The 11,413-nt window shown below is 32.9% G+C and overlaps 1 protein-coding gene across 1 annotated transcript in view; it reads right to left on the reverse strand.

Moving 5' to 3' along the window:
* Positions 1 to 11,413, reverse strand: part of LOC112211720 (unconventional myosin-XVIIIa) — a gene marked incomplete in the record, with an annotated part of 47,713 nt that overhangs the window by 10,794 nt on the left and 25,506 nt on the right. The window contains 2 exon segments of the mRNA XM_067049342.1: positions 3,669 to 3,833; positions 5,867 to 6,120. Coding sequence (XP_066905443.1) covers positions 3,669 to 3,833; positions 5,867 to 6,120 — 419 coding nt within the window.

Below are 11,413 nucleotides of genomic sequence, written 5' to 3' on the forward strand. Positions count from 1 at the left end.
ATATCGCAGTGAGCACTATGCTGATGCATTACTTCTGGCATACTGTTGAGGAAGACATTGTTGTTACCGGCTCTGAAAAATAAAGAAATTTTACACATATTAAGTAATCATGTTTTTCCAATACTTTAGGTATTAAGAAATACATAATTCATGTAAATTAAGGAAATATATTAAAATAATGATACTCCATATGAAAATAATGGACATACAGGTTGGATCAAATTAGCAGGTTATTATTGAAAGATAATTGCTAACCAGTCAATGCTTTGCCTAATCAGGCATTATTCGGGCTAAAAACACTAAAAAAAGCCATTTTGAGTCACCAACTAAGTCTTGGGTGAGGTAGAACCCACAATGAATATGAACTACTTACTTCGACCATAAGGCAGTGACTGACCTCAGAAATATATTGTATAGGAAAATTATCTATATTAGACACTCAATCAAAATTATACCAAGGACACATTTAGAGGGACAAGGAACGCCTTTCTCAATCTTAACAGAGAGTGTAGTGGCACCGCTATCTGCTGGAGTATACTGTAACTACACAGCCGCCAAAACTTGGAGCTGACATGATGAACCTAGCTGCCGTGACGTGAACCACCACAATCATCAAACAAATACCGTTTTAATATAAGTACTATTTCTTGTAAATAATATAATTGTACAAATACAACTTTCATAAAAATTAAAACTTTAAAATTATACATTGCATTCAAGCATTAACTTGCCATGACTTTGAGATTGAAATAAACATCTCAACTCAGTTTTTTAATTCGTATTGGAAGAAGATAGTTGACCGTATGAAGTAGATTGTAGGAAAATAGTCCAGGTGGCAGTCAACAAATGTACAAAATAGTATAAAAAACTACTTAATATTAACTAACGTTTTGCCCCACTTTGCAGGTCTATGTCAGGGCTTAATGAAAACAAGATAATTTTAAGAAATTGCAATTGCAAGTGTATTGCATTGTAAGAAAAGCAGAAAATCAGAATACATATACAAAGAAAGTAAGAAAATATATTTTTTTTGAATATCATAAAAACTAAAGAAGATCATAGTTATAAACTATTTGTTCCTTTTTGGATCGAAACCCTGACCATCTTCTTATATTTAAATTTTTACGGTCAAATATATATACATATATATAAATATTTCTCGATTAAACTATCTTAAAGTCTTCTCTTCCCGTTTTAAGGAAATATTTTAAAAAGTGATATAGGATCGCCGCTTTCTTTGGGTTTTTAGTGGGGCGGGTTCGACTGGAAAGGATTGCCTTTTTTGTGTTATGATCTCCTTTTGTGATATTATGACATGTCGTACATCAACCAACGTACATATATATAATGAATTTTTAATAAAAATTTCATGAACTGTTGGTTTTAAAAAAACTAGGGCTAATATTTTAGTAAATTTACTCTACTTTAAATAATGTTCTATAAGATTTTATAGTGTTGTTGATCGTTTCTAAGATATGGGGATCGAAATGAAAAATTAATTTTTTTTAACGTTTTGAAAAAGCTGCCATTTTTTATTCCCTCTAGCTTGGCAGTCTAACAATTTTGACAAGTAATGATAGGGGTATTCATGATCTTTAGTTTAACATGTTAATTGAAAAAAATTGAGAAATATTTCCTTCTTTTATCATGTTAAAATGATATAACATTTAACATGAGGGGTATTCATGATATTGTGTTAAATGTAAAATGTTATAAGGATAGCATTGCGAGCAGCCCTGCTTAAAGTAATGTTAAATGCATAAGAATTCCTAGAGGATTTTTTGAGCAATTTGTTTTATAACCTTTCCTTCCAAAACTTCATGTTATTGTTTACTTCTAAGTTTTGATTACAGTAATTTATTACAACATGCCTAAAATAAGTGAAAAGGAGAACTGTAAAGTTTGGCTACTGATTATATTTTTAAAAAAGTCCAAAACACAAGACAAAAGAAAAAAACAAAACAAAGCAGAAACTATGAGCAAGTAATCTAAGCAGGACAACAAATAAAATGGTGACAAGCTTAGCTGGTCTGTTTCATGACCTCATTCTCAATTTAACAGACCTAGTAACAGACTCTCAACCATGTTACATGTTATATCGCTTTAACATGGTAAAATAAGGAAATATTCCTCCATTTAACACGCTTAAGTTAAACTAAAGATCATGAATACCCTTACAGCAGAGTGTCTGTTACTAGGTCTGGTAAATGGAGAATGACCTCACGCAACAGACCAATTGAGGTCGTCACCATTTTGTTTTGGTTGTCTTAGTAATGTTTTGGGCGTTTTTAAACAAGACACTCAGAAGCCAAACATTTAAACAACTTCTACTTTTCCCTCAATTCAGGCATACTGTAATAAATTACTTTAATCAAAACTTAGAAATAACAATGACATGAAGTTTAGATAGAAAAGGTTATAAAACAAGTTGCTCAGAAAATCTACTAGAAACTCTCGTGCATTTAACAAGACTTCAAATATGGCTGTTCACAATCCTATACTTATAACATTTAACATAGAAAAACATTTTACATTTAATACATCATGGATTAAACATAAGTTTTTCCATTTAACACGCTAAGTTAAACTAAAGATCATGAATACTCCTACGGTAGAGAGTCTGTTACTAGGTCTGGTAAATGGAGAATGACGTCACGCAACAGACCAATTGAGGTCGTCACCATTTTGTTTGTTATTGTGTTAGGTTACTTGCTCGTAGTTTGTGTTTTGGTTATCTTAGTAATGTTTTGGACGTTTTTAAACAAGACACTCAGAAGCCAAACATTTAAACAACTTCTACTTTTCCCTCAATTTAGGCATACTGTAATAAATTACTTGAATCAAAACTTAAAAGTAAACAATAACATGAAATGGTGGAAGGAAAGGTTATAAAACAAGTTGCTCAGAAAATCCACTAAGAACTCTCATGCATTTAACATTTAACAAGACTTCAAATATGGCTGTTCACAATCATACACTTATAACATTTAACATAGTAAAACATTTTACATTTAATACATCATGGATACTCCTAATATATACTTAATGTTAACCAACGTTTTGCAAGTCTTCATCAGGGCTTAATGAAAACAAAATAAAAACATTGTAAGAAATAACAGAAAATTAGAATACGTATACAAAGAAAGTAATTATTTTTTTATACCATGAAAACTATTAATCCTAGTTGCGAACAGTCAACAGAACAGCTGTTCAACCGTTCGCTTTGAACAGCCCTGATGAAGCCCTGCAAAGTGGGGCGAAACGTCGGAAAATAAATAGTTGTAAACTATTTTTGTTTCTCTTTTGACCGCAACCCTGACCATCTTCTTATATAAAAATAAGTTTAAGTTAAGGAAGTATAAATATAGATGAATAGGAAACTAATTACTCGTAAATTCAATTTATCTTTGTATATGTATTATAATTTTCTGTCACTTCTAACAATGATTATATGTTGTTTTCATTGAGCCCTGGTGAAGCCCTGCAAATTGGGACGAAACGTTCGTTAACATTAAATAATTATCCCTAATATTTTGTACCTTTATTCACCGCTACCCGGACTATCTATAATTATTCAAGCACGACATATCGCGAAAAGTTTATAATATCCAATAAAGAGGTAGAATATATTTTAATTTATTTCTACATTATTCGTATGGATGACGTACTCCAAATCAGTTTCTGTAGATTCCTTAAACATCTCTATCTTTTCATTTTGCGTGTTCTCTTGATCTATATCGTTGGTTTCAGAAACTTCAAAATCACCTTCAAGATCAGTAGTTTCCAGAGCTGTCGCGGAAGGGGTCTCTTTTTTTCTACGATTTTCCATTTCCCTGTTAAAAGAAAAAGTAATAATAAAATCATTCATGCTTAGAAAAAAATAAACAAAAAATCAATTATAAAAAAACCTAAACATTCCACTTCAATTTAAGATCGGAACCTGAATTCGTAGTAATATGTAATAGGATGTCCCGTTCGTTTGTAAAATACGATTAAAAACAAATTTAAATAAAGGAATTTCAGTTATAAGTTACACTTATATTTTACACATAAAATTATTCTGTTTATACTTTCTTTTTTATTTTTTTATTTTTCTATACTTACTGTGGTTGTTATCTTGTTCTGTTTTTAGCCCTTAAGAAGGCTAGAAACTCTAGCCGAAACGTTGGCACATTAAAAATAGGTTAATCGAACTTATTTGTGTTTTTCATAGACCGCACCCCCAACCATCTTCTCCTCGTTCATCATCCACGGTCAACTATCTCTCATAATTGTAAATATATAGTCTGTTCAATTTGGCCTCACTATCAATATTCAGTATTAGATTAATTATTTTATATTTTCTTGTTTGAGAGTGGTTTAGTTTATTCTTAAATAAACCAAATTTGATCCTTTTTTTCTCTCAACTTTATTCTTTACACCTTTTCCAACGTTTCGACCCTCAGGTCATTCTCAAGGATACCTTCATTTTTATGTAATTTTCTTTTTTTCAAATCTTAAAAATGCAGGCTAATTGCCTTTGTCCCATATATAACCTTTTCTAAATAAATTTTTCCTAGATTTAAACCTTTTTAAAAAAAATTTCTTCCTTTCTTCTTCATTCACATTTGCAACTTAAAACAAAACAAAAGTTTTTAAAAAAGGTTTAAATCTAGGAAAAAGTTATTTAGAAAAGGTTATATGGGACAAAGGCAATTAGCCTGCATTTTTAAGATTTGAAAAAAGAAAATGACATCAATATGAAGGTGTCGGGGTTGTCTGGTCTTAGGCGGTTCTCCAGCCTGATATACACTTTACAGAAGGCCCACGACAAGGCGTATTCATTAATAGGTTAGAAAGGAAGGCCGTGCCAGGGGATGAGCCCTGGACACTGACTTAGGTAGAGGAGGTATAGGTGAGAGAGTCTGAGGCAGAGTAACAGTTCTAGTTGCCGAGATGAAGCGGACGGACCAATGTAACCGTTAAGGATTAGGTTACAATCTTAGTTGCCGAGATGAAGCGGACGGACAAAATTGCTGGAGAAAGGGAAAGGAGATAGACCATCATCTAAGGTGAGCATAATAAAAACCAACTCTTGCGAGAATAGATTAGCAATGAACATCTCTATCTCGAGTAGAGTGTAAGCCACCAGTGCTATGACTAGACCCGGGAATAGACTTGATTTGACGGATCAATCCCGGTGACAATTGAAGGACTCATGTGATCGGTTATCACTGAGGATTCTCTCTTTTAACTCTACTTGAGATAGTTCCGTAGACTTATTTTGCTCAATCTCTTTTTATTTTATAATAAAAAAAAAATTCTTACATTTTACATATTAACATATATACATTTATACAAGAGATCGTATTTTTATAATGATAAACCTATATACAATTATACAGCTTCTTAGACGCTTGTAGTGCTGGCCCCTGGCGGGTTATAGCGGCACTTCTTGCTCGCTGACTGCTACAAAGGTATCCTTGAGAATGACCTGAGGGTCGAAACGTTGGAAAAGGTGTAAAGAATAAAGGTTGGGAGAAAAAAAAGGATCAAATTTGTTTTATTTAAGAATATTCAGTATATTTTCAATGTTTTGTAAGTCGCAAGATACGGACATGGGTGGCTTTAAGATATATTGTCTATTTTCTTCAAAGGTTGGACAATGTAGGAGGATGTGGTACAAAATATTATTGAAATAATTTTTGCAGAATGGAGAGAGTTCGTTTGCCTTGAAAGTGATGGTTTTGCTTCCGTAGTGTAGTTTGATATTCCCCGGGTTTCCTACTCTTAGAACTATCTAAGATATATATCTGTCTAATATATGTTTCGTAAAACATTCAATATATACCTCTTTGGAGATAACCTCTAAGAGCTACAAGATTACCTCCTGACCCATTGGCCAATAAGTTGGGCGGAGTCGTCTGCCGCACCTTGCGCCCTCACAGCCAGATCAGCTGCTATGGCCACTGCTGTGTCTCGTTCCATTTTCATCTCTTCCATTTGCAATTTTAGCCTGTTCAGTTCATCGCGAGCTTCTTCTAGCCTCGTGGTTAGTCGCGCTTGGTCTTTTAGAGCAGACTCTGTGATCCGAGACTCCCTAGAAGCGCTCGAAACTTCACGAGTCAGCATTTCTTTCTCCTAGCATAGAAATATAAATAACAATATTTTATTTTATCATGTTAAAGCCCAATGTTTCGTTTATTTTTAACTTAATTTTTTTAATCATTTACTTTCCAATTTGTATTTTACTTTTTTATTAAATATGTGTTTATATTATTTATTTTTTTAAACTACAAGTTGTTTTTTAATTAAAATATTTTTAACTTTTTACGTAAAATAGGAACATTTAGAGATTATTATGGTTTTCTTAAGCTTCGCGTGTTTATAGGTACAATAGGATTAAGCCCTGAACCTAAACTGATAAGCGTCACCGAGCCAGTCTACTGCGAGCTTTCTGGGGCGCACTTATGTTGTTTGGTACCTTTTTGAGGTACCACCCCTATGTTGTTTTGGTACCTTTACCTACCAACTCAACAGCATATGAGTCTAGTTTTATGAGGTACCGGACGTATGTTGTTGGCACTTTTACCCACCAACTCTCTTGAGTCTCAAACTTCACACATGTTTCATTTACTTATTTATGTTGTTTTTCTTCCCTTTTAACTTAGTTTTGTCTACTTCATTTCACCCCAATTTTATTTTATTTTTTTTTATGAACTAACCCACAAATATTAACACCAGGGCATTGTTTATCTTGACAAAGGAAGAAAGCCTTTAGGAATCTCAGCCTAACTCAGGTAACAATAAGATAATCATTTCTTGCATTCTGCTTGAAGATTCCAAAATAGAGTCTTGAGTCCAATCCTCTGACGTGAAGATCTCAATCAAAAACAACGACATAACTAATGTCCGACAATGAGCAAATATGAATAATGTCAATTGGTTCAAAGCCGCGCTGAAAAAAAAAACCTACTAGTTTCACCAAAGAAGAAATTGAAAAATTGATGGGCACCTGGGTAATATTGGGACCCCTACAGCGGACCCAGCCCGCTCCCTTATAATGCCATGTGCTAAAGGAAGGGCATTTGCTTGTATATATTTAGATGTGTCTTAATATCAAGTCTTTATATAGTGTATTAGTTTGTAAATAAGCTTAGGAAGTAAGAAACAAAATGGCAGGATAATAGGAACCAAGAACCGGCTAACTTCTATTTCAGTTTAGATTATAATTACATTCTAATTACCCCATTGACAGTTTATCCCATAACAGCCGAGGACAGAGTGTCAAGTAACAAATGGTTTATCCCGTAACAGTCTGAGCCAGGGCGTCAAGTACAAAATGGTTTATTTCGTAACATTCGAGGGCAAAGCGTCAATACCAAAAGGTTTATCCCATTACAGTCGGGAGCAGAGCGTCAAGTAACAGTAGATCTCAGACCAACAGACATAGGCCTAACCATCTGAGCTATGGACAGCCCGAGCAATATTTAAAAAGCGTCTGAAATTGGAAAACCGCGTGAAACCTTCCACTACCGCCCTCCATGGTAGCTTCACTTATCTGACTTTTCAAACAGACAATTATAGTGAGTAGGTTGGTCGATGTACGACATGTCACAATATCACAAAAGGTGATCATAACACAAAAAAAGGTAATCCTTTCAGGTCGAACCCGCCCCAATAAGACCCATAGGAAGCGGCGATCCTAAACAACTTTTTGAAATATTTGCTTAAAACGGGAAGAGAAGACTTTAGGATAGTTTAATCGAGAAACATTTATACTCTTCCCGCACCGTCATCCCGAACCACAACTTCCTCCGACTTTTCCTCATTCTTGTATCACCTATGAACTTGAACTTGAATAGTTTGGGAAAAACCTTTGGCAATCCATTAAATTTGATGCACTGAACAGAAACAAACATTTTCATTCAATTATCCATCAGGACCTCAATGGCCAATATGTTGCCGATTTTGCCAGAACCAGATACCAATCCTTCCATGATAAACTTCCCAACCACCCAAACTCACTCGTTTCTAACCTGGCTTCTCCTTCATTAACTAATAATTCTCCTAGGCGTCTGAAAAGAAGATCGAAATGTTCTCCTTTAGAAATGTTTTTAAAGTTCTATCAATGAATGATTCCCACCAAATGACATTTACCCTTCGTCGTAAACCCATGACCTCTTATCCTACAGTATCCTTTAATAATACCACACTTATTCCTGTCGAACAGATCCGTTACTTAGAACTACATCTGGACAAACGACTGACATGGATTCCTCATACAAGACTGAAAAGACAGGAAACTGCTCGTAGATTCCGACTATTACAACATTTACTAGACAAACGGTCTAAATAGCGAATCCATTACAAAAGGCTGATCTACATGACTATTATAAGGCCTATCTGGACATACGGAGTTGAGCTTTGGGGCTCCACTAAACCATTGAATTCCTCCAGAATCCAATCCTTACAGTCCAAAATTCTTAATGCTCCTTACTTTGTGACAAATCAAGTCATAATAAACTTCTCAACCACCCAAATCCACTCGTTTCTAACCTGGCTTCTCCTTCATTACCTAATAATCCTCCTAGGCGTCTGAAAAGAAGACGGCCTCGAGATCTTCTCTTTTAGATATGTTTTTGGAGTTCTATCAATGTGTAAATTCTCCACATGTGTGTATCATGTCATAATATCACTTACAGCAAATTAACTTGATGTGTATATATGTATACAGTTGTAAATAACAATAAATAAATTATTAAAAAAAAATTTTTCATTCAACTTTTTTTGATTAGTCATGGTTTAACTTTAGCAAGGCTTTTGAGAACGCGTATTTAAGAAACTGAATATTGTTTTTGCTCTTGATTTACACGATAATTACATGTTAGAAAACATTGGTTTGCAATAAGATAGTATTAGTAAATTGAGTAACAAAGGTTTATAAAAATTATTAGTGCAATGTCGTACGTACATTACTGACCTCAATGACCTGCTGAAGTTGGCGCTGAGTGATGGCGGCTTCTTTGCGCAAGTTCTCACTGTCTAGGGCTGATTGGTATTTGGCCTCCTCCAGCCTCTCTTCCACTTTGGTCTTCTCTCTTTCCAGAGCTCCACTCCGCTCTTCCAAAGCAATTCGAGTCCTAAATCAAATATAGTTAAAACAACAATTATTTCTTAAATATAAAAACACCTATTATATATATGTATATATAGTTGACCGTAAAGATTTAAATATAAGAAGATGGTCAGGGTTGCTTTAAAACTATTTTAATGTCCGACTTTTCGCCCCACTTTGCAGTACAGGAGATGTACATAAAACAAAAACAATACGGGCTAAAAAAAGAAGAAAGTAGAGATTAAATAAACGTCTTGAAAGAATCAATATAAATAATAATAATAATAATAATGATATTAAATGATAATAAATGAACAAAGAACAAATCAAGACCACCTACCTGTTCAAAGCGAACGGTTGAACAGAAGGCAAAAATGAAGCGGAAGCGTGGAACCGTTCGCTATACTAAATTAGTGCAAATACATATGTAATTAATTTTCTTTTTTATAATGAATTTAAGTATAAATTTTTTTTCTTTTTTTGGAAATTGTTCTTATTAATTTTTTTTATAATAAACTCAATTGAACCAAATTCAAAAAGATTTTGTATATATATTTATTCTTTCAAGACGTTCATTTAATCTCTACTTTCTTCTTTTTTTTCCCCCGTAATGTTTTTGTTTTATGTACATCTCCTGTACTTTTTTAAATGTATATTTTACGTATTTTTAAAAAATGTTTACTCTTGCCATTGTTACTTATTTTATATTCTTATCATTGTTTATTCAAGTTTATTTTATACTGATATTATTTTATGTCTTCCTTCCTTTTATTTATACGTAATTTCTTATCACTTTATTTTTACATAATATTTATCCTAGCTTAAATTAACTTATTGTTGTAATATTCTCAGTTTTCTTTTTTTTTGGTATCTTTTAGCCCTGAGGAAGCCCTGCAAAGTTGGGCGAAACGTCGGGCATTAAAATAGTTTTAAACTATTTGTTCTTTTTTTGACCGCAACACTGACCATCGTCTTATATATAAAAACACCTACTTCAGTTAAGTCTGTTAGTGAAGATCGCTAGCTTAACAATAGTCAGCGAGGTATGCAAATGAAGATGGGCAGAGAGGTAAAAGAAAGCTTGGACGGGCTTGGTCTAGAATTGCAGAACATGAAATATTGTTTGTAAACACAAGGAATATAAACACTCATTGATTTATTAGTTTTTCAATGCTGGTATCTCACCCACGCCTAAGTTCACAAACTAGGAATGCGAATGTTTTAAAATATCGAAATTCAATATTAAAGTATTGATGCTTCAAAATTCATCGATCTTTTCGATCGAACATCCATTTCAGTAACATAACTCAAAAACTTTTTGGATTTGGTTCAATTGAGTTTATTATAAAAAAATTAATAAGAACAATTTACAAAAAAAAACCTTCATTATATCCAAATTCATTATAAAAAAAGAAAATTAATTAAACATTTGCACTATTTGAATTAATGATACAAAACTACCATTAGGAAACAACTGAACATACTTATTTTTTTTATTGTAAATAGTAATCATTATTTATTAGATGCACTAATATTTATTATTCACTGTTTGTAAAAAAAGTTTGTTAACTTTTCCACCCTTAAGTCGACCTTTTCATTAACTATTCCATCAGTTAGGGAAATAACTTTGGACGGATGTCGCCATTACTGATAAATACTCAATTGCAACTTTCAATATAATAGAATTCTTATATTTATAATTATGAGAGTAAAATATCAATGAGTTATCAGTTGTTTTGGGAAAATATTTCCAAACGGTACTTTAGTGAGGCATCTTAATTATTGAAAACAAAACAAATACATAAAAATTTAAACCCTCTTGGAAGGTTCTGGAATGATAAGAACATTCGAAGCGATCTGATTGGTTCATTGGTGTGCCAGTTTAATTTATCTTTTTCCCGTTGTTAGTGTGAAGGTAGAAGTAATTCCTCTACCCACTACATTTAGTACAAGAGAACCCAAGAGGAGTAAAAAGTAAGTTATCTCACCCCAATTTTTGATTACTTTAATGAACACTATGTATAATTACTAGTCAAAACTGATGAGTCTGCCAACTATAGGTAGGGGGAATAAAAAATGAAAGCGATAAAAAAAAAACTAATTTTACATTCGGAGCTCTATATCTTTAAAAGTAAGAACAACACAAGAAAACCTAAGAGAACGTCATTTAAAGAAGAGTAAATTTGCTAAAATATGAGCCCTAATAGATTTATTTACGTTAAATAGTTTTCGAGATATAGCTTTTTAAAAAGCAACATTTCATAAAAATGTATGGGACGTACTGAAAGATCAGTAGTTAGTGAATTTATTTGAAAA

This window comes from Halyomorpha halys, unplaced genomic scaffold (genome assembly GCF_000696795.3).
Source record: "Halyomorpha halys isolate HHAL.00 unplaced genomic scaffold, Hhal_1.1 Scaffold141.1, whole genome shotgun sequence".
Classification (NCBI taxonomy): Eukaryota; Metazoa; Arthropoda; class Insecta; order Hemiptera; family Pentatomidae; genus Halyomorpha; species Halyomorpha halys.